Here is a 25,814-nt window from a genome sequence, read left to right on the forward strand (position 1 = left end):
TTAATATAGCTGCAATCAATTAGATGTTTGCCCCTTTTGAATAAGGTATTTTCATTATTGCTCTTTTTCCCTGTTTAGCACGCCCTTGGGTTATTCTACAAAAAAGGGTAAAATGTATTTCATCTAATCAAACTATCTGATGATCATTTTTGATGTGTTCGTTGATGTTCCTAACATATTCAGCTCTTTTTTGTTTGCTCTCATTACTTTTTATTGTAGAAATTACCTTGTGCACTTTTTTTTAATAAAAACAATTTGCCTTCGAGGTAATTGGTGGTTGTTGTTGAGCTGATGCTAGTATTAAATTGATATTAAAATGTCAACTGACAGTCACTATTAATCCATGATAGTGTTTCTTCAATTTGATTATCGGTTAATTTTTTTGGTTTAAAACCACCTCTTTCAATAAAATTTAAATATCCGCTACGAACTCAATTGTGTGCTGTCTTATATTTGACACCTTAAGTTTGCGCCAGAGTCACCCAATCGTCATTTCACTCAGCACATTCAATAAATCTTCTTCTATCATTCGACGAAGATAAAGCGTAATGTTTTCTTTCAACTTGTTCAGTTATATGTATTTCATGCCTACAAATTGGACAAGTTGATTCTGGTTGTTCCAAAACTGGATGTAAACAAATTTGGTGAAATAAATGCTTGCACGGATTCAATTTAATAACAGACTTTCTATTCATAGTGTATTGACAAATAACACAACGATCTTTCAATTCCATTACTGCATTACTGTATTGCTGGTGCATACAAGTGCTAAATTTAATATAATTAACTTATTAAAATGCATGTCCAAGAAGATCTTTTATAATGACCTTTAAGCTTACAGTGTGAATTCGCAATCACAAATAATGTATTCTCAATTACATTTTAAAACTTCTTCATTACATATTGTGTTTCTTAATTACATATTGCGATTTCTAAATTACATGTTGTATTTCTCAATTACATCTTATCTTAATTTCAACTTTCAAGTTCTCAATTGCATCTTAAAGAGGTGTAGAAATAAGATCCTGTTTAAATTTTTTAGGAAAATTCTTTTTATTAAAAATATATAGAGTATACTTTTATGAAATATATTCTAAAAGACTAAATACAGCAATTACTACATTATTTCTTTAAAACTATTTATCTATTACTATTGTAAAAAATACAAACTCTTATCCGTGAAGCGATATATTAATACCAGTTTTATATCTCTTTGTGCAAAAAAAAGTTAAATGAAAGAGTAAACTCGACGTAAAAACGATTAGATTAGCGTTTTATGGCTAAAGCAATGATATATTGTTTATACTAGATGTTTAACTTCGATCCGAAAAGTGCAGCCGCTCTTGCCCTCTTTATAAATGGCGGATTAAAATTGTAAAGAAATATCATTTACCTTTTCTTTTCTTAAACTTGAAGTAAATATATTTTAAATATAAATACTATTTATGTAAAAGTGTTAAGAGGAAATTAGAATACTTGTAAAATAATAATTTATATTTCCCAAATCCATATTTTCCATAAATCCATGGTTAGAAAGAGATTAAAGTTTTGAAAAGAAAAGTAAAACGGCAGATGTTTTTGAAGCACTTCTTTAATACTTTTTAATAAACCTACTCTCGAGTCCTAAATAAAAAGAGGGTTGGGGGGGGGGGGAAAGGAAATGCTTATTAATTTTTGGAAAATTTTCCCACCTACCTCAAGCTTATTATGACCCCTTACCCCCTCCCCCCTGTTTAATTATTTATTTATTATTAACTAATTATTGTTGTTAATAACTTGTTATTAACAACAACAACAAAACCAGTAAACATTGGCCTTAAAAATTAGAAAATAATTATTTCAGTCATTGGTAAATATAAAATTTTCAATGTAAACAGGCTTTAAAAATCGATGACCAAGTAAGTCTCGACTTGTTAAAAACGAGCTTTTGCTTTATTTCTCATCAAAGTATAAAACTTATATCAGCGTAGGGGAAGCGGGCACAGTGAATAAGAGGCATTTTCTCAAAGATTAGAATTTTATTCATCTTGATAATGTAATCATTTTATGTGCTAATATATCAGCCATCTTTATTTATAGTTGATATCACATAATTTTTGATTATCGGTTTTTGGTAGGTAATTTTTGTTTTTTGTTAACTAAAGTAAATTTTGATACTTATGCTTCCTTAGGAAGGAAGCATAAATATTAAAATTCACTTTAGTTAACAAAAGTAAGCATAAATATCAAGAAATTAGACCTAAACTTATATTGCTATGGAGGGGCACAGTGAATCGGGGTACAGTGAATAGGTTGATTCACTATGCCCCATAAATGATCTTAAAGATTAAATTAATGCATTTTTAACAAACATGAAAATGAATTTATTAGTTATAAGTTATGAATAATAATTTTTGAATTTTTTATTATTTTTATAAGTTTTATTATCAATAAAATTCTTTTTTTTCTTCTCAATTTTCAAAATATCTAATTTTTTAATTTTATACTAATCTAATTAATAAAAGTATGCTAAAAGTATAGTGTACAGTGTCTTTACTCCCTCAGACTCATAGTTATTTGGCTATGCCCTTATTCACTATCATTAATTCACAGCTGTGTTAATGGATTTACTGTACCCCAGTACTGAGGCACAGTGAATAACGTAACACAACTCACTTAAACCTTTCTGTGAGCTGTTAGATAATAAATATTTGGGTTTATTATCTTGTGATTTATGACATTGTGTGATTTATTATCATGAAAGACATATATCTCAATCCTTTCATCTTGAAAAAAATAAAATACATATTTTAACATTTTCTCAATTTAAAAAATAAAGAAATCCGATCTACTGTGCCCCAACTTCCCCTATATCCTACTTAATTATTATAAAACAGCTGTTAGAAATGCGTATTTGACCGCAAGCCACACTAGAATTAAATAGTTTTATGTGTGTTTTGTAAAAAAATATTAGTTCAGATTTATAAACTGAAATTATTTATAAAAAATATTTGTATTATAACATAAGAAACCTCCCCCCTGCCTTTTTTTTTTTTAAACCCACCTGTTTATTAGATCTGGACTAAAATTTGTGTGGACAATATTTACAATCAAAAAAAAAGGCTTCATTTATCGCCCAATAAAATCCCGCAAGTTAGACTTCTAGTTTATAATATATCATTATATATCAGCTATCATAGTATATCATATACCATCTAGTTTATTATATATCATTGAGCATAGGTCGCGTCTATAGTTTTTAATGATCTAAGATTTTATCGGACATTATTAGAGGATACTTAAACGTTTTGACAACTAGAAAATTGCACTGGGCAACAAAAAAAAAAAATTGTCAAGGTGTAAGTGGAGGAAATGAATCTTAAGAAAGATTTTACATCCAAATTGATGGTATTTTTGCAGAAGTACTGTTGCCAATTGAATGTAGTTACCATTTCTTTTGTTGACTAAGAATCCACACTCCCTTAAGAGCCTTAGGAAGACGGTTTCTATTGTGCAGTAATACAGCATTCAAACTTGGCTTAGATGAGTCTATGAACAATCCCAATTCAGTTGGATCATAGTTCAAATTAAGACAATACATTAATCCAAAGATATCAATGCAAATAACAAGACCATTTTTCTTCTCAAAAAAAGAAAGCCAATTCTGCTGCCGTTTAATGTAATATGAAGCCTTGACATCAAATTGGAGAAGATTCCACTGCTTTAGTCTTGACCCTAGAAGTTATACTTTTTCCTGTGACAAGTTTAGATTTCGAACAAGATCACTTTATTCTGCTAGAATTATTTGATGTAGCTTGTTTTCTTCTTTTTCTTCTATTTTTACTTTATTTTCTGCTCCTAACTCACAACTTTGTGGTGGAGTTGGAACTGGTAAACTATCCGAATGTGGAATATGTGAATGTGGAATAGGAATGACAGATAAAAGACTCGGATATTTAACTTTTCCTATTTTCTTTATTGACAAACTTGCCATAATGGGTGGGGTCAAGCAGAAATAGCAGTCATCTGTATGGTTTTTAGGCTCTCTCCATACCATAGAAATAGCAAAAGCCAAAGTTCTTTTTTTATTTTTTAACCATTCTCGTAGTGTAACCAAACAAGAGCTACAACATATATGTGGAGCTGATGACTTATTCTGGTCAAAGTGATGCTAGTAAGCAGTCTTCGCAAGAGGTGTCATTGTTTAGTTCTGTGAGGAAAATGTTATTTCACCACAAATGTAACAAAAATTGTCCACTTAATTTACACACTTCCTTAGCATGTTTATTTGTCAAATTTTACAATAGTAAATGAAAAAAAAAACTAAGAATTGATTAGACCAAAAACTTTAGCAAAGACACATAACTAATATCACAAGTTTTAAACATGAATAAAACATGAATAGTCAAAAACAAAATTAAAAAAAAAAAAAATGAAAATTTACACTCTTGAGTGAAAATTTTTTATTTCTTTAACTAGAGCTAATATTTCATTTTTAAATTCAGCAGGTGGAAATGCATAAGAAATAACTAATTTTGGTTCTGAAACAAAATCACTGTTGGGCAGTGTTATCGGCAAATTTTTTCCATAGAATAATTTATGATCTAGTTATTTATTAATTTTGAGTTATTGTAGTAGTAAAAAAGTTCTGTAGGTGAACCACTGTTGTTAATTTAACCAAATGTATACTGCGCAACAAAATGATAACCAAAAAATGCATATCAAAAGTGCAATTTTTCAAAACAAGAACTTTTTATCTTTTTATTTTAAGAAGCGTTATCATTAAATAATTTCATTATTTAATGATAATTTTTGGGCAATACATGAATACTGACGATTTCAAAAATTCATTTTTAACTTACCTAAATTTTTATTTAAAAAGATTACTATTTTTATTTACAAAGTTGTGGACAATTACAAATATTTACTTGATGTAAACACCACAGACTATTATTTAACTGTTGTGAGCTGTCAAAAATTTAATTTAGATTTTTTAAAATAAGTTTAAAATAATAAATCAATTAATAGTGAGTTGCGCCACACCTTGTGTCCAGATGAGAAAAAACTCTATAACTTAGCAAAAAAGAGACATTCCATTAGTTACATGGCTAGAGATATCAGACGCAGCCAAAATATAATTAGAAACAACGTCAATAGTCCTTATACATATGGAATAAAAAAAAGGACGCCCATCAACATTAAGTGACCTTGCTAGGTCACTTAATGTTGGGTCACTTGCTAGGAATAAAAAAAAGGACGCCCATCAACATTAAGTGACCTTGCTAGGTAAAAGTTAATGAGACAAGCCTATATTCTTCATTAATTGTGTGTTAAAGTATTGCAGAAGCAGGAGTGATTGCTAACTTACATGAAATTTAGTGATTTATTCATAATTTTTTTCACCTTTAGCGCCAAAATTTGAATAACTTTTGCTAAGGTCCATATAACATTGAAAGAAAAGTGGCAATCAGTAGTATTTTCTGATGAAAAACAAATTTATATTGATAAGCCAGAACTATTATTTTTACAATTTGCATAAAGAACCAGTAACCAGTTTTATGGTAAATTAGAAGTTCATTTGGTTGATGGAAAAATGGAGACAAAAAAAACTGAATATTATAGAGAATGCTTAGGGACAGCTGTCACATATAGTGTTTGAAGGTGGTAAACAATACAGTTCACTTAAAATCATTTATTCCATCTGCATAGGATGCAATAAACATCTCATGCATAAATGCTGTACAACTCTTTATCTTCTAGAATGATTGAAGTGATTCAAAAAATCAGTAAAGGTACCCCTAATAATTTTTTAAAAATGAGACGTCTTTTTATATTAGACATTTAATATAAATTTTTTCGCACTGAAAAAATGAATTACATCTAAAATAAATTTTTTAAATGTTGTTTAGTGTTGAAAACCTTTTGCTTTCATTTACTATAAAATTTAGTTTTTAAATATAAATGTACAGTGGAGTTTTATAAATATTTTTAAGATGCCTTGTAACTTTTATGCGCAGTGTATAAAATTAGAACAAACAACAGAACAAACTGCTAACAAATTAAAATTAGAACAAAAACAGAACAAACTGCAGTCTAAAAATATTTTACCGTAAAGTACACAGAGCATACAACAAACTTTTTCAAACATGTTTTTGCACCACCAATATATATATATATATATATATATATATATATATATATATATATATATATATATATATATATATACATACATATATATATATACATACATATATATATACATATATATAAAACATACATATATTGATTCATCTCTAACAATTTGAGATCTATAGATTAGCATTTTATAAACACTTTGAGGCATAAATTGTGGATAGAGAAACATTCTATTCTGCTGGTTTTTGGGTATAGTTTTTAAATTCGCCAGCATTAATTGAATATTTTTTATTCCATAAAAATTTTTATAGCCTAATTTCCTCTAGCTTGCCAGTGGCCTACTTCAATTTTATAATTAGATGTTAAATATCTTATGTTTAAATTTATTATAAACATTTGCTAAAACACAATTAAAAAGTAAAGAATTTTTATGAAAAGTCATACCTAAACTTTATGAACTTGGAAAAACCGGAGTAGAGTTTAGGCTTTGTCAAGTTTATCTGTGAAATGTAACTTTGAATGAATTTTCAAAGCATATAAAATGAATGAATGATTGTTTTTTTTTGAATTATTACTAGACTTGATTGGTGCAACTTTGCGCAAGATGCTTTTAATAAGAAACAATCTGCAATATTGACCAACTGCAAAAAAGTTAATTTCATAATGGAGAGATAGGAATAAAAAAAAAATTACAAACTTTTTATAGTACTTAATTATAATATTTTTTTATATTTTGACAGTCACATTTAAATTTCCAAAAATAGTCTTTGAAAAAATTTTTTTTTTTCAGTTTTCAAAAAAAAAGCAGGAGTGTATCTCATATATGTCTCATCATTATTCAAAATTCAAAATTGTTTTTTTTTTCAATTTTTCGTATTTAAATAATGAGATTAGATGAAGTTAGCCTGCCCAAAAACTCAACAGTCCTAACTTGATCATAAATTGTGTAATAATGTTACTTAGAAATTTAGACCTTAAAGCTAAGTTATGCAATGACACTTATGAATGTTTGATTGGGTTAGTTTATATCTACAAAAAAACATTTATCTCACAGCAAACTTTATGTAGCTGTTTAAAAATTAGAGCATTTAACAGTTTGTTTTTTAAAGTTGTTAAGCATTCAATAAGATAAATTAGGTGAACAATGTTACACCAACATTATCATATTTAGTATTATTATTTTATGCCTTCTTCAGATAATATATGTTAAATTAAATAGTTGTTAATGATTGCTGAAAAATTTAAATAAATAAAATAATTTATAAAATAATTATTAGTAAAGGTTACATGTTGTTGGCTTTATACAGTTCCTGGTATTTTGTATAATTTTTGTTTTGCATAATTTCTGGCATTGCATATTATTATTTTTATCTTGTTCAGTAGAGGTTTAAGGAAGTTCCTTATATATGTTCCTTATATAGTTCCTGATATAGATTATGATATAGTTTCTGATATTTCATATAGTTCCTGATATTTATACACTAGTGGGTTTGTGGTAGAGTGATTGCTTGGTAAACAAGAAGTAAAAATTAGTAAACCCTAGTATTTCCCCTTATCTACACCTAGTAGCCAATATTACTTGTTTTGTCTAGTAGTAGTTTCTATATATCATTATTTACATACATTACATTATTCTATATGATTAATTTCATATTTTAAGTACAAATGACTTGAGTTAGACTGTTAAAAATATCATTTAAAAAAAAGAAAAACTGAATAATTTTTTTATTTTGCCATAATTTAATTATTTTATTAATTTTGTGAAAAAACGTTTAAATTTTTTTATTTTTATTGAGTGAATTTTAATATCTTATAATAAACAACTTTAATACTTTTATGTGCAATATTTAAAAGACAGTTCTTTTTTACTTGACTCAAGAACCTGTATATCACAACCTGTATACTTGTATACTTGTATACAACCTGTATACTTGACTCAAGAACCTGTATATCATTTTTACTTGACTCAAGAACCTGTATATCACAAATATAAGTATTTATTACAAAAGTAATATATAAATTTAATCTAAAAATAGTTTCATTTAATAGTTATCTATGACAACATTTATATTCATATTTAAACAAATATAAAATTTGACTCAATATAAACCTTATAATAACAAATGTTTTAGAAAAAGCTTTGATATAGGTTTTACGGTAAAATAAATAATGTAACTTTTTTTTACTACATAATTTTTTCTTATTTCAAATTTATAACTATATTATTAATGTTTAAAAAATTATATATTATTTTTTAGTTGTATATTAATTCTATTTCTATATTATTTTAGTTACGACTATTTTATCTTAATTATTTGATCATTTGCATCAAAGTATAAAAATCAAAAAAAAAAAAAAAGAAAAGATAAAGAGTGACCTTGTTTGTTATAACATTTTTTGAAATAATCAGAAATCACTTTTCTTTGTACATCAATAGCAGCAGTATAAGATATTCGATGTCTAAGAAATCCTCTGAGAAATGGATGAAAAAATGTTGGAATTATTCCAGGAATATCTGATTGGTCATAATGATCAGCTGCCCTAAAGAATAAAACATTTTAAAAGAGAACTTATGAGACTTACTCAAATGTATGTATGTTATATATATGTATTTGTGTACGAATGTTATGTATATGTATATTACGGCTTGGGGTTTATTATTGGTAATGAGGCGATTGCTTGGACTATTAAATAGTATACTGAGTACTATCTGTGCTTTGAGACAAGTTCTTCAATAAATTTAAAAATGGCTCACATACCAAAAACACAAAAAACCATCATCATCACCAAACTCTCTAAATCTATCATTCACTAATATTTGTGGTCTTCAAAGTAACTTTTCTTTTGTTGAGTTTTATCTCTTGTAAAGTTGGTCATACCCACATGCTCTTTGTGAGACTAATTTGAGTTCTGCTGTTTCATCTTGTAATCTTAGTGTTGATGGTTATCACATGCTTGGCCTGAGCATCTACAATGTAAGAACTCACCTATTTGTCGGGAAACTAGGTTTGAATCCACAGACTATTCTTTTATGTGCTTTTGTTTAGCACCACTTCACTCCGTCGCCTTTCTCTTTGTTCTATATCGCTCTCCTTCATCTCAAGAACTTTATAACTTTTTAATTTTAATTATTTTATTTTTAATTGATTATTAATCATATATATAACACATAACTATAATTAAGTTAGAATTTGTTTTAAAAAAATGCTTTACATTATTTTTGCTTTTTAAACCAAACAATTGAACAAAAATTTAAAATGTTTAAAACAAAGGTCACTTGAATTATGGACCAAACAAAGGTAACTCTAATTATGGACTAAAACTTTTATAATTAATAAACAATAGTGCGATCAATAGTAAAGTCCTAATTATGCTAATTCTTTATAGCATGATACCATTACATTCTGTTTGAAACAGCCTTCATTCTCTGCAGTATTGATATTGCTTAAATGACCATTTGTGTGTTTATTCAGCAATATTTATTAATTAAAAAAGAAAAAAAAATTAAATATTCAAAACAACACTTACTTTAGGGTAATCAACTCAGTTGCACCTAGATAAAAAAGTCAAAACTTAAATAAAAGCAAGTTCATTTGTACAATAGGGTGCTCGAAAAATTTTTAGTCAAAATTTTTAGTCAAAATTTTTTAGCTCCCTGGATATTTTCCCATTCTTTTCATCATGAAATACAAGAAAAATCATACTTTAAGATTTAGAAACAACTGTAAGCCTTGCCACCACAAAGAAAATGCTTTTCATATTATTTAACATTGAAAATACTACGAAAAAATTGTAACATTGAAAATATAACACAATTTTTTTCAAAATTTAAAAAACTGTTGATATGTTTATTTAAATAATGAACATAAAAAAAAAGTTCAGTAAGGTTATTTTATAAGATTTAAAATGCTAAATTAGAACTGATGTCAATAAGAAAAAAAAAACAGTTTTTAAATGTTTCCCAGGGTTCCTTTTTTAAAATCCGGTACTTTGTGTCTGTGTTTTTCAATAACCTGAAACAAATATTGTTTCTGTATTTCATCTTTAGTTAAAGTGTTTGTTAAGTCTGTGATGAGTTTCATGGCTCTTTCAGCAAGATCATTAACAACTTTTGCATGACGAATAAACATAGCTGCTTCATGAAAATCACTATTTGTTTCCCACTGTGCTGGCGGCAAGTGTAACCAGGCAGTTTCAATTCCGAGTAGGTTGAACAGGAGCCAAAATTTTTTGCCAATCAAATGTACTAATTTTGTGGATGAAACCAACTGTGAAAAAACTGGTAATCCTTTATCCAGTGGCATGTCTTTCTTTACTTTGATAAGTTGTCTGGCTATTTGTTTCTTTTCCAATTCTAGCACTAAACTTAAAAAAAAAGAAAAAGTAGCAGTTTCTTTGGTCAGATACCACAGATGCCTGTTCAGTGCAATAATGGTTGCTTCACCAACCTCTATGTCAGTTTTGTGAAGATCATGGTATAGCTGGAGATCATCTGATGTTGCATTGGCTGCAAAAGTGGGGGCTTGCCGAGTCTATACGTAGATGAGTGCATTAAATATGCTAATATGACACAGTTTCTCCATTTTATCTTGATCATAATTCAGCTCGCCACTAAAGGCATACACCTTAGCTATATATATATCACAGTTGCCATCCAGCGGGTCAGTACACCCCACAAGAAGACTCTTCTCCCAAAAGTATTAGCATGAGTTCTGCACATTCTCTGTAATCATCACGAGGCAAGCTGTCACCGTCACCTGAAGTCAACATTTGTTGCAAAAAACAACTTTTAACAACTTTGTCTTTCAACTTTTTAAGACAATGATCAGTGATATGTAAAATTTTTAATTTTGATCGATCTTTCCCAAGATTTCTTAAATTCTTTGAACTCAGAAATGTCAGGACTGGATGTCAGACCAATAATCTTTTGCCAGACAAAAAATTTTTTCCATTATATTATGTCGACAAGCAAAATAGAAAATCTTCTTGTCTAGCAAGGATTCCAACTGTACGCATGCACCATTTTTCCACTTAGAATTTGATGCTGTAGTATCAAAAACTAGTCCAAAAATTGACTGTTCTACCTTCCACCAAATCACAAGAGAATGGCTGGTGTTAGCCAGATTTTGCATCAGTTCCATCAGAGATTATTGGAACCCCAAGTAGTTTACTTTCTTTACAGTTTGGAATCCCAGCTATAAGAATACCTAATGGTTCAACATCCTCTGGAATAGTTTTTTCATCCTAATGTAATGTAACTTACTTTGAGGAAACAAATGTAGTTTCAATCTCATCCCCATATTTTGTTCGAATTTTTTAGCCACTGTTTTACTGCTTGTTTTTAATAAAGTCACACACTGCAAATCAGCACCAGCCTCTGAAATTATAGCTGACATGAAAGCTGTTCTTTTACCAGCTGATAAATTTAAGCGATCTGCAATTGCTGAAATTTTTTTAATTTTGAATGGATTGCGTGGAAGAGCCAGTGTAATTACTCTGTTTTTATCAGGTTGGATGTTTTTTGGTTATTGGTAGCATATTTAGGTGGATTTTCAAAAACTTCATCTTCAGAATTGTCTGAACTGCATTTAACTGTAACACTAGGGTCATCTGCAGATTGCAAGACTACTTCAGGACTTATAGTTTCAGGTTTTGTGCTTGTTGTTGCTGAAAGATTTTGTCTTCTTTTTTCTTCAACCATCTTTTTGTCATTTCATTTCTCTCTCTCTCTGTATTTTCTGTGTAATTTTCCTTTTGTATGAACGAAGTTGATCAGTTTATATTTTATTTTGAGCACCTTTGTGAGCAATATAAAAATAATTTTTCAGACCATTAACAAACAGTTTTTCTTTAGCTTCATTAGATTGACATCCTTTCTTCTTTTAAAGTGTTCTGTAAGTATCATACAAATCCAAAATTTTTGCTTTAACCTTGTCTTTGCATTGAAATGCTATTCCAGCTTTATCCCATTGATTTTGAATTTCTATATCCCATTGAATTTGAAAACAATGGCCGTGTTTGCTAGATAAAACTTAATTTTAAGTATTGCACTTTTTTACTGGGACATTACTCATCGCTTTAACCAGTTTTAAGAAAAGACATTAATATCTGGTTATTAGGAAAATCATTAACTCAACTACCATCAAGAATTTCATCAAAGGGAGATGTTCTGCATTTCTTTTTCTTTATAAAAAATTAAAACATGCTAAACATATCTACTGTAATGGTGCTCTTTGATAATCTTTGATAATTTACCTTCAAAAAATTTAAATCAAAGAGATTTTAAGAAAGATATTATAAAAATAGATTATTAAAGATAATATACATATTAAAATATTAATTAATTATCAATTAAATATTATTATTTATATGCTTTATTTATAAATTATTTATTTTCCTTTATTTATTAATTTATATTATATTCATATTATAATTATTTTGTATCATTTATGTAATAATTGCCAAATATTTGTGTCAAATTTACGTAACATCTGTAAATGTAAGATATCATAAATTTACGTAAAAAAAATTTCAAACTATCAACTTTTTGGGAGCTGGTGGCAAGGCTTAAACACTACTATATTGCTTGAAATTCGTTTACTTATTCTAATATAGATAAAGGAATGGGAAAATCAACAGGTAGCAAAGTTTTGAGAATAAGAAAATTTACACTATACATTTCTAGAGCACCCTATTGTACAATAACAATGCTAAAATGAAGGCAAAATCATTTCTACAATAACAATGGATAAACATTTTAAGTATAATAAATAAGCCAAACATTCTAATTACAATAACGAGCTTAAATATTATAATTATAATGCATGAAAAACCTTTTTCTTTTTGAGCTATGTAATTATATGTCTTTTGAAGATTAGACTTCCAGTTAAAGTATTCAGTGAATATTAAGAGAACAGATTGTTTTCCAGGGTTGGAAAAACTTTCATCAGTTAGTGCTGTAAACCAAACATCTAATCCAACACCACACCTGTAAATGACAAACATAAAATAAGCAAAACTGGGATACACAAATCTAACTATTATACTAACGTTATAACTATTATAACTAACGTTATAACTAATCCAAGAAATTATTCTTATCCTTGTGCTTGCTTTTAGAAAGTTTAGGAAACTAGAAACTTTATCAATCGTTGACTAACAGTTTAGAAAAAAAAACAAGAATTTGAATACAAAAATGAAAGACCTAAAGGTTGACTCGTAACATTACATAACATACAGTTAATTATCATATTGATGTTATTTGGTTTTTTCATTTTGTTATGACTATTTTGTGCTAAGATGTAATTTTTTGTGTAATAATAACAATTTAATTTTTAATAACAAAATAATTTTTTTTAAACTTTCAATGGAAGCCATTATAATAATTTGTTGTACGCCTTTTTGTACATTTTCTACAAAGTACACTATTTGCTTCAGATTTTCAGGTTTTTGCCTCACCATTCAGATTTTACCATATTTAACAGTGTTTTCATAGTAATTGTATCATTATCATAATTTTTATTTCATTTGTTGTAAATTTATAAATTGTTTTTGTTTTTATACATTGTATTTTTAAATATTATCCAAGTTTCAAGTTAGATATTTAAGTTGGTATTTTATATTTAAATAACAAATAATTGAAATTTTCTATTTTAGCCCAACTATGCTTCAACTACTGGTCAACTATGATGCAACTGGTTAGCTATGATGCAACTACTTTTATGAAATATTTTATTTTTTATTTTTTTAAGATAAAAATATATACTAAACAATTAAGACACTTAAACATAAGAATCTTTAGAGAGGAGTAGGAGGGAAAACTTGCTATATAAACCATGTAGACAATAAGAAACAAACCTCTGCATTAACGATAAAATTGACAGAAATCCATTTCAAGGATATAAAGTAAAACCACCTGGTCACAATTACTATTTTTTGCCATCATTTGTAAATTATTTGTAAATAATTATGTATGACAGCGGTTCTTCACTAACTTACTTTGATCACAAGTACTTTATTATATATAACTGTGTATAAATATATTTTAGAAAATTACTTAATAAATATTAAATGTATGCATAAATTTACAATTATGCATACATTTTAATTATGCATAATTAAAAATTAAAAATTATATTGGCTATTAATACCTGTGTATTATAAAATTTATACACAATTATTTATGTTTTATGTATATTATTTATACATAAAACTTACCTGAAAAAAATATTAGTTAAACATTCAGGAGTATAATGAAAGAGAACAACCTGCAAGGTTTTGCAATAACATCAAACAAGTAAGGGCTGCTGCCTCATAAAGAAATTAATTTTTTTCATCTATGGGATAAATATTTCCCAGGTATTCAAGAGTAAGTTGATTTTTTTTTTTTTTTAAATTTTGTAATAGCTATGGTACTGAAAGGTGTATTTATATATATAAAACAAAAAAATAAAAAAGTTAAAGGTGTTTAGTCAAACAGCAGCTTGCAAATTGATTGCAGCTTGATCAAAATTAAAATGTACTCATCAAAAACTGCTATAAAAATAATAACTTTTTTCCTTGTGGTTTCATACTTTTCAATACATTCACATGATACTTTACTCAAAAAAATTTTGACACACCAAGGTAAACTCAAATATTGTATTTAAAATTATTAATTCAGTCTATCATTTCGTTTTATTAAGCAAAAATCTCATAAGTTTAACTTATATTTAAGGATAAATTTTTTACTTATTGTGTAACATCTATTATTTATTAATTTAATTGCTGCGGTAAGCAAATGCTCACTGAGTTGTAATCCACTTTAGCAGCAAGTTTAAAAACTACAATTTGAAATTGTAAATCACATTATAAAGTTTGTCAAGACTTTTTTTAAAGTTTGACTTATTAAGTTCAACTTCAAATGGCAAATTGTTCCAAATTGGAATAACACAATTGGAAAAAAAATTCCTTCTACTCGAGTGTCTACAGATCTCAGAATTATATCTTTGGTTGCGGATATAGTCACAAACACTTCCAGCTGGTCCAGATGGTTGACAAAAGTTCCTTAGGGAAGATACTGTATAGCTGATATAAATTATTAAGACATTTAAAAAAGTTAATTAAATCACTTCTTTCTCTTCTCATAGATAAGGTTGTTAAACTAAGTCTATTTAATCTTTCCTCATAAAGGAGCTCTGAATATTCTGGAATTAGGCTTGTTGCTCTATGTTGTACTCCTTCAATAAGATTTATGTCTTTTTTTTAAAATAGATTCCAAATAGAAGATATTCTAGATGAGGGCATACTAGCGAAACATATCACAAACATATAACAAAAAGTATATCAGCATTTAAAAATGAAAATGTGTCTCGGATAAGACCTAAAATTCTATTTACTTTAGAAACACACGCAGATATATGATGACCATATTTCAGATTGCTTTTAAACATGATACCAAGATCATTTATACAATCCACAGTACTCAATTGATACTCGGAAATGGAATATTTATTGATGTTTTTATTTACTTTATTACTTTTATTGAAATGCATTATTTTACATTTTTCTATATTTAGTTGCATACTCCAGTCATTGCACCAATTAAAAATAGAATTTATGTCATCCTGTAGGTCATTGCTACTGTTGTTACAGATTATGTGGAAAACTTTGCAATCATCAGCATAGAGCTTGCATTTACTTTTTAGTTTATTCAGAAGATCAGTGATATAAATTAAAAACAAAATTGGTCCTAGAACACAGCCTTGTGGTACACCACTTAAAACACTAAACCACGTAGAAACAATGTCTTCAAGAACAACTCTTCGCCTTCTATTTGATAAAAAAGACTCAATCCATTTAAGAATGAATCTCTTTATACTCTACATTTCAATTTATAATATAAGTTTTCTATGGTGAACTATGTCAAATGTGTCAGTAAAGAGGATATCAATAGGATAATCTTGATCCACTGCTAGAGTTACAATATCTTGGCTTTTAAGTAAATTTGTAAAACAAGATTTACCTGGTAAAAAACCATTCTGATATTTATCAAATTATTGTCTAAAAGATGTCGAATGAATATTTTTTTAATATCCTTTCTAAAATTTTGCATAAAACTGACGAAAGAGAAACAGTTCTATAGTTGGATGAATGGAGCTTATCGAGATTTTTAAAAATTGGAACAATGTTTGAGTCTTTCCATGGTTTTGGTACCACTCCCGATTTAAGTGATAGCTTAAAAATATGTTCAATAGGAACACTCAGACTTAAAGAACAACTGCATACGGATGGACTCCGTCATTCCCACAGGATTTGTATTTATCCAATGATTTTAATTGTACAAGAATTTCTTTTAAACTGATTATTGTGTTTATATCATTTTCACAGTGAACATGAGTAACAGGATTAAAACTCAATAAGGCTTTATTATTGCCTTCAGTAAATACAGATTGAAAATATATGTTTAACAAGTTTGTAATATCTAAATGGTTATCATCTGTAAACCTTAAAGTGCAAATTCCTTCTTTATACTTTTGTTTGCTGTTCAAGTATGCATAAAATCTCTTAGGATTTGATTTAGAACTTTTAACTAAGTCATGTTAAAATTGTTTCGAAGCTAATTCAATAGAATGTCGAATCTTAGTTTTAATAAGGTTATATTTTGCTAATAAATCGAGATTATTTCTGCCTGATGCAATAAACTTAGACCATATTTTTTTTTTTTTCAGTAATTAGTTTCTTTATATCAGATGTAATCCCAGCTTGTCGTGGTTGTCCATATTTTTTAGAACGTGGGATAAGCTTGTTACAGGCCACTGTATATAATTCTAAAAATTTGTCATAACACTGATTGATATTTCTATCCCCAAATACTGCTTTCAAATTAATTGAATTAAAATATTTTATCATTTTAACATAATCACCTTTTTCATATATATATAACTTGAAATAAATTTTTTATTGATATTATTAGCGCTTATTAAGTAGTTTCAAGTCAATATCATATCTTAGGAGGTGTTGAAATTAGGCTTTACTTTACTTTTAATGAATGTGAAATATCTTCATCAGAAAATTATTTTGTAGTTAGTGGCTCTATTTTGATATCAGCAAGATCAGCAATATCAATGAGATATCCAGCTCATAACATTTCGATTCAGTTAAAGGACTTTCTTTTCTATTCCATAACTGCTTTTGTTTCTGAAAAAAATAATATTGTTACTTTCAAAAAACTTGCTAAAAACAAAAAAATAAATCAAGTTAATTAAAACTTAATTTTTAATACAAGAGCACAATACATTTTTTTTTATAAAAGGTTTACATGCAGCTGCCTAATAATTTTAAATAGAAAAACTAACTTTAAAAAGTTTACTGTTTTCTGAGAGTGAGTATTGCTTCAAATTTGAGAGTTCTACTGATCATCATTTTTAACCATTGTGTAAATATTGCAATTATCAAACAGAAAGCATTACCTTGGATTTTTTTTTTTTTTGCAATACTTTTTACATCATCAAACTTAATAAGATTCAATTGATTAATAGTGAAAAGCAGAATCTGAGAGGAATCCCCATCAGTTGGAAGATTTTTTTAATTTAAAACCATGATTGAGCACAAAATTTAACAATATAATGGGTTAGCTTTTTCAGAACTGTGTTGGGAGAAAAATTTTTGGAGAATCATCTTGAGTGTATAAACAAAGAATTTCTATAGAAAGGGTTAACCATCAAGCGTGATTCAGTGGACCTATTTTACAATTAGCCCATTTGTCATCTACTTTTTCTCATCCAATACCTTTACAATATTTGTAAAGAAGCCTTTGATCATGACTAATATCTTTTAGTATTTCATCTGAAATAAATCCTGCAGTGATAATATTAGGGACCTATATAATGTTCGAGGGTCGGTAGCAACCCCTTAAAATATTTTTTATTCAAAAATTTCTTAAATCTAGCATTTTTTTAATTATATACAACATATTCAGGGGGTGCCAGCAGTCATTTTCAGAAAAAGTTGTTTTTAGAACCACCTTAATATATATATATATACATATATATATATCTATATATATGATACGCGGTAATTAATATTTAAATATATATACAAACTATAAATCTGAACTTGATATTATTTCCTGAATATAATATTATTAAAACATATACATATAATAAAATATGATTGTTCATCGAGCACCACTACGCAACTCCCATATAAACAACTACCACATGCAACTCTATTTTATATATTTCTATGACGCTAGACGTATCCCAGTTCATAAAACAAGTTGTTTGATAAACATCGTTACTTGGTGTTTATGCCAAACATTATATGCACCACTTAACTCAAGCGTTCTGCTTGGTTGGTTTCTTTACAACCTTTGTAACATTACTCACAGATATAGGAAAAGTCTGTCCACAGACTAAATATATTACAACAAAACTGCATCACTGCAAAATGACATGTTTATCAATCCCATTAAAAAAAAACCCGCATTATTATTGTACAGCCACATCATCAAAACTCGTGATATCATCATATAATTCAGCATCATAAAGCAACCCCAAAAAAATCATTATGCTAAACAGCGTCATTGCAAAACAGCAACATAAAAAACCATTGTAATAAAACATAAAAATAATTGCTAAACAACATCACTGCACATCATCAACTTAAAAATTCATCGTAATAGAACAGCATCATAAAAATGATTGCGAAGCAGCATCATTGCAAAACAGCACCATAAAAATCCATCGTAATAGAACACCATCATAAAATCATTGCTAAACAGTATCATTACAAAACAGCAACTTAAAAACTCATCAGAATAGAACAGCATCATAAAAATTATTGTAATACACTACAGGAAACAACCTCACCGTAGGATACTCGTAGTGGTTGGGGCGTCTCAATTCCCATCCAGGACTCTTAGTCAAAAATCCTACCATTACCATAGATAAGTAATGTTCTAGTCCTTATGGGCATCTTTACAGGCTGGGCATTTGCAATTACAACTGAGGTGTTTATTTTTTTTGGTGACATCGTTGTTGATTGGTCCTGGTGCATTTTATTGGGTATTGTTTCTTTACTCTTTGTTTTAATCAGAGGTTTTAAACACGGTAAGGTATAGTTCCAATTCGGTTTATTCAAAACAAAATATACAATTATTAATAGCACTGCAGCCCATAAAATTGATTCCGAAATGCCTCCAATAAATTATTGAAAGAATGATCCTGCACCTTTCCCAACGCCCTTAACTGCTCCTCCAGCGGCTTTCAATACTGAGGACGAAACAACACCAAATGATTGAACTAGTTTTTCATCCAAGTTGGAAACACAATTTGTTAATGAGTTGTTAAAGGCACCACCAATGGCTTTAATGATTTAGCTTCCTCCGCCTATTGTAGCTTGTAAGGCACTGCCTAAAGCAGTACCAATACCTGCCAAAACATTAACTCCAATGGTATCACCTATTGTTTTTAGCATCTGTAGTGTCTCGTGAGAATTAGATATTAGTTGTAAAACTGTGAACTTGTGGGATCCTTTAGGAGCATGATGTTATTCAGAGTAAGTATGTTACGTTAACAGTATAGCGCCTCCAACCTTTAAGTATCTGATTAGGATGAATTCTTTTATTTGCTCAATAGAGTATGTGCCTAACTTTTCATAACTTCTTCATCATGTTTAGCAGTTTCCTAGACAATTACCAATTCTGGCCATTTTACAGGCATACACCGACGTATGAAATAGTAACACAGGCTCTTGGTGACATATTGTTCGACTGTTACAGACTGTCCAGTAATTTGTCCTTCATATATTTTTATATTAAAATGTATATATTCTGCTGTTTTTGTGCGCATCCAAGAGCAATGAAACTCGTCCAAAACCACAGTTCTCCATGTGTTGGGGCTAGTTAGTTGTAATGTTCCGTATGGAGAAACTTTAGCGTTCATGGCTGAGATACATTCTCTTTGTGTTACTGCTACTTTATTTGAGTCAATTTCTTTTGACTTTTGATTGAGGAAGTTCGATTGGCATGTGAGGGTGACTTTTTCGACATAGCAATGATATAAGGTTATTGTTGTTGTTTGTGGTCGGTATGCATATACATCTGAACATTTTTACGGTGTTATTTCAAGAGTGCATATTATGTGAGCAAGAAGTGATTGTGGGTAGTTGGTAAATCTCAATCGGCTGCACTTTAGTACAATCATATACTTCGCCTATGATTAATCTTGTTGTAACCATAGGTAGGAGAAATATGCTTAATAGTAGAATAGGAAACATTTCCATAATTTGCTTATATTGAGAAATATTCTTTGTAACAATGAATTTCAGGGTTGTATTTTATCTTTTTTTTCTTTGGGTAAATCATTGTGATTGCAGAGACTTGTAAACTTTCTTCTAAATATTTTCTTCTAGATAGTTTCTTCTAGACATTTGTGTATCATTTGTTTATTGTATATGTTTTCCTTGGGTTCCCATGTATTCAGGGATGACAGGTAACCTTGCCATTAAACCAAGTATTGGATTTTGTCTTTTTCTTCTTCTTTTATTAATTATTTCTTCCATTATAAATATGTTTGTGTCATCAATTTCGTTCTCAAGGATGTTGTCATCTATTTTATCTATTTAGGTGTCTACATTTGCAAATTTCACTTGTTTTTGGGTATTATCTTCTGGAGTAAATTCTTTAATTGTTTCTATGGCTTTGTTATAGATATCCGGGTCCAAATTTACCTTGGTACTAAGTTTTTCTTCAAAACCATAACATTGTTTAAGACGAGACACATGAACTGGAGTAGCAAGTTCTTTATTAAACATACTTTCCACTTTGAAATTAACAGGTGACGCTTTCTCGACTAACCTGAATGGGCCATGCCAAGGGTTTGTGAGTTTTTTGACTAAACCCTTTTTTGTGACCGGCGTGTAAATCCAGACTTTTTGTCCAACCTAAAAAGGATATTTTTTAGTCGCTTGATTGTAGTGCAACTTCATTTTGATTTGAGCTTTTTGAATATTTTTTCTTGCAAGATTTCGCACTAATTGTAGATCTGATATAAGTTGTTGAATAAGCAACTCAGTGTTATCAGAAGGGTCATTTCTCAGTAGGAGAGCAGTATCATGCGGTAGTAGAGGATTTCTGCCATATGTTAATCTAAACAGTGTCTCTCTAGTGCTTGCAGATATACTAGTGTTATACGCATATACAGTGGTGGAAAGATGAACACCCCAATCTCGCTGGTTGGAGGCACATACATTGAAAGATTCTGAGATAGGACTCCAATGTTTCACAAAGCCATCCACTTGGGGGTGATAAGCGGTTGTGAAAGATTTCTTTACATTTAATATTTTACACACTTCTCTTACTAATTTGCTAGTAAAATTACTATCTTGATCTGTCAAAAAAACACCTTGGTGCTCCGTGTTTAAACACAATGTTGTCTACAAATAACTCTGCCATTGACTTTGCCGCAATGATGGGAACTGCAAAAGCTTCAACATACTTAGTGAACAAGCAACCAAAACAACTAAACAGCTTTTTCCTTTTAATGAAGGAGGAAAAGGTCCCAAGCAATCAGGTGCAATAACATCCCATGGGCCTTCAACAGGAATTGGAAGTAGAGGTGTTTTGCTAGATATTGGATTCCATTTCCTTTGAGCACAGGTCATACAGGACTTTACCCAAGTTTAAATGTCATTGTACATACTCATCCAAAAGTAGTTGCGTCTAATTTTCTCATAGGTTTTTCTTACTCTGAAGTGACCTCCACATGATTTGTCATGAGCCCAAGTAATTAACTCTGATCTTAGGGATTGCGGCACAACTAACTGGGTGAGATACTTTGGTATCCGTAATTCATGGTGGAATAACAATCCATTTTCATCTAAATGATAGTTTCCTTCTATCGCTAATACTTTCTTTGTTTCCTGCAAGTCTTCTGGTAATTCTCCTTTGGATAGATACGCAACTAGATAGGTGTAATAAGGATTGTCGTGTTGCTCTTTTACAACTTTCTCAATTGGTTTACCAGGTATGGTCACTGTTGCAACAGTGTTATACGTGTGTCTTGATAGCCTGTCGGCATTACCATGCATTTTTCCTGGCCTGTACTCTATTTCAAAATCATAACTTTGTAGCATTAAACTCCATCTTCCTAGGGAACCAGTCAGATCTTTTATCAACATTAGCCATTTTACTGAATTATGGTCCATTACAATTTTAAATCTTTACCCATATATGTAAGGTCTACATTTCTGTACTGCAACAACAACGGCCAATGCTTCACGTTCAGTTGTGAAATATTAAATCTCTGTGCTTGTAAAGTTACGTCTACCGTAAAGGATAACTTTTTCAGAGTCTCCTTGAAGTTGCGCTAGGACATATCCTAACACTTCACCACTCGCATCTGAGTATATAATGAAAGGATGATTGAAGGCTGGAAAAACCAACATGGGTGACAATGTAAGGGATTCCTTGAGTTGCTCAAAACTGTTTTGCTGTTCAATTTGCCATTTGAAATCGGTGTCTTTCTTTAATAAATTATTTAATGGTAAAGAAATATTTGAAAATCCTCTAATAAACTATCTATAGTAGCTACACAGGCCAATAAATGCTTGAATATCTTTGATATTTTTGGGTACCGGATAATCTTTTGTTGCTTTGATATTCTCTGGGTCTGGTTTAATACCATTTGAGTTAATAAAATGGCCCAAAAACTTTACTTCACTTGTGCAGAAGGTACATTTCAGTATGTTTAATTTTAATCCTGCTTGTTGTATAGCTTTAGTTATCATTTCTATATGTTTCAGTTATTTAGTTTATTTAGCTTACGGTAATCAATACATACTCTGAAAGTTCTGTCTTTTTTCGGTACCATGACTACCAGGCTGGACCAGGGACTGATACTCAGTTCAATGACATCATTTGTTAGCATTTCTTCGATATGCTTGTCCAGCGATTTCCTTCAAGATTCTGATATAAGGTAAGCTCTCTGTCGAATCGGCTGAGCCAATTTCATGTAAGCCTTGACCAAAAATATCTTTTTTGTTTGTTAGTAAAGTCAGTAGATGGAGACATTCTTCAGCGTTCACACGGCGGCATTAGTCTTTTTTTCTAATAATTCCATCAATTCAGCAGGAAATTTAGCGTCATATTCTTCAACGGCTTTAGTGGGTAACGGAATAACAACCCATATTACTTGATTTTTACCAGTAGTTATATAATTCAGTGATGAATTTACATGTAGCTTGGTTAGCCGTACCCTTGGTTATGGTAGGGAAAACATGAGACCCTTGTTCTTCAAAAAGATAAGTCTCTGGTATAAAGAGACAATCTTCTTCTGCTTCTAGAGTGTGCGCTGTGGACAGGATAGTTTCACACTTTGGTATCACTTTTATTTCCTTCAAGGCACATACTGTGGTCATTCCCATAGGGTGTTCACAGCGGTTGTTGGGCAGCGGCTGGAATAATATAGGTTCATCTTGTTTAATATGCATATTGGATATCGGTGTCGAAATTCTCTAGTTGTCAAGTTTTCTTGTTGGAATCAACATTCTTGGGTCGGTAGCTAAGTGTACTTGCATTTAACAAAGTATCAACAACAGACACCATTTTTCTAGCAATCGTATTACTTTGTGTTTGAAGATGGCATAGGATGTCACCCATAATTCTATTATGATTAAATTTATTGTTGATTAGTTTATGTATCATTGGAACACTCAATTTTTCTCCAAATTTAACCAGATGATTTCTACAGTCTAATCTGACCTTAAATCAGCTCATAAAGTTGTATCCTAAAATTACTAGATGGGTTAAGTTTTTATCAATTAGTATTTCATGCTCAAATACATTGTTTCCAATATCGATTGGACATGAGATCTTTCCAAGGACATGAAGTGGAGCTCCATCAGCCATTTTCAGAGTACCACGGTGAGGTAGTGGTTTAGCAACCTGATTTTTATTACTTTCAAAGACGGTTTAATACTTTCAAAGATGGTTTCATACAAAATACTACATTTAGCACCAGTGGCCATAAGAATAAGCAATCTAAAATCATAAAAATTACCTTAGATTTCGGAACCAAGGTCCTCATCAGGATTTGATTCGAGTGTGTTGGTGTGTCGCTGAGAAATTCGGTTATCCAAATGTAGATTTATTCTTGGGATGTTGTTTGGCGGATAGATTCGTTCGTTGCAGGGCTATTTGAAAAGGAATTGCGACAAGACGGATAAAAGTTTTGAGAGTTAGATTTCCAAGGTCAAGGAACAATTCTGACAATAGATAATATTGTTCCTTGAGCTGATAAAAATCGTTCCTAATGTGAGCCGGAAGGGTTTTATAATATATTAAAGCACTACCTTCTAAATATAGAGGGAATGCATATAATTTTCTCATGTCAGTCAATTGGTTATGCAGTGCAATGCGGCAAAAACTGGCAAACCATTCTGTAATATCTTCAATTTCAGTACCTTTAAATACCTTTGGTTGCATTTCCTGGATTGGTTTCATTGCTAAATGCTCAAGAATTTCTTCTAAAGACATTATTTTTAACAGCGTTGTTTGTTGAGTTGTGATTGTTTTCCCATTTAAATGGATTGGTGACAAGTTCTAACAAGTCGGTAGTGTTGCCGGAAGATTGATCAAGGGGTGTACAAGGGTCTTTGGTGGTACAAGGGAACTGTGTTTGTTTGATAAACGGGCAGATTTTACCTGAGTGTAATTGTTTTATAAATTCCATTCACAAACGTGTATTATACATTGTCAAATTAAAACAGTTTATCTGTATTTACTGTATAGTTTGTTGGCCCAAAACAGAGATAAAATCTCTGTGCAAGGCTTATGCAACTCTATTTTATATATTTCTCAGACATTAGGCGCATTCCAGTTCATAAAACAAGTTGTTTGATAAAATCGTTTCTTGGCGTTTATGCACAACATTATATGCATTGCTTAACTCAAGTGATCCGCTTGGTTGGTTTCTTAATAATCTTCGTAACATATATATATATATATATATATATATATATATATATATATATATATATATATATATATATATATATATATATATATATACATATATATATATACATATATATATATATATATATATATATATATATATATATATATATATATATATAAATATATATATATATATATATATATATATACATATATATATGTATATACATATATATATATATATATACTACTGTGATCAAAAAGGTGAATTTTTAATTTAAACTTCCAGCCTTATTCGAATCGTCCAATCTTTTTTATTTTTAAGTTGGTAGGAATGTCATTAACATTTGCGCCAAATTACATGTCAAATTCATAATTATTTTTTTTTGTTAACGCTTCTGAAGTACCAAGAGTGCATTCGGCGATTTTCACGATGTCTAATTTTGTTGAGCAAAGAAGTGCTATTAAATTTTGTTTGCGGATTGATATTTCTGCTGCTGAAACGTATCGAATGTTGCAAAAGGCCTTCGGTGAAGAGACTATGTCTCAAAAAAATGTTTACAAGTGGTACAAAAACTTCAAAGAAGGCCGAGAACGTGTTGATGACTTGGAACGCTCCGGAGGACCATCGACTTCGATTGATGATCGCCACATCAACAAAATCAAAGAATTGGTGCTTGCAAATCGTCGGTTAACCATTCGAGACCTTGTTGACATGGTTGGAATATCATTTGGGTCGGTGCAAGCGATTTTGAAG

At 29.7% G+C, this 25,814-nt stretch overlaps 1 protein-coding gene across 1 annotated transcript in view; it reads right to left on the reverse strand.

Annotated features, from left to right (window-relative positions):
• LOC100209329 (platelet-activating factor acetylhydrolase) overlaps nucleotides 1-25,814 on the reverse strand; it is a 70,554-nt gene that overhangs the window by 5,366 nt on the left and 39,374 nt on the right. Inside the window, exons 6-8 of the mRNA XM_065795468.1 lie at nucleotides 12,951-13,105; nucleotides 9,646-9,670; nucleotides 8,495-8,658 (exon numbers count right to left, since the gene is read on the reverse strand). Coding sequence (XP_065651540.1) covers nucleotides 8,495-8,658; nucleotides 9,646-9,670; nucleotides 12,951-13,105 — 344 coding nt within the window. The remainder of the gene's footprint in view (nucleotides 1-8,494; nucleotides 8,659-9,645; nucleotides 9,671-12,950; nucleotides 13,106-25,814) is intronic.

This window comes from Hydra vulgaris, chromosome 04 (assembly GCF_038396675.1).
Source record: "Hydra vulgaris chromosome 04, alternate assembly HydraT2T_AEP".
Taxonomy (NCBI): Eukaryota; Metazoa; Cnidaria; class Hydrozoa; order Anthoathecata; family Hydridae; genus Hydra; species Hydra vulgaris.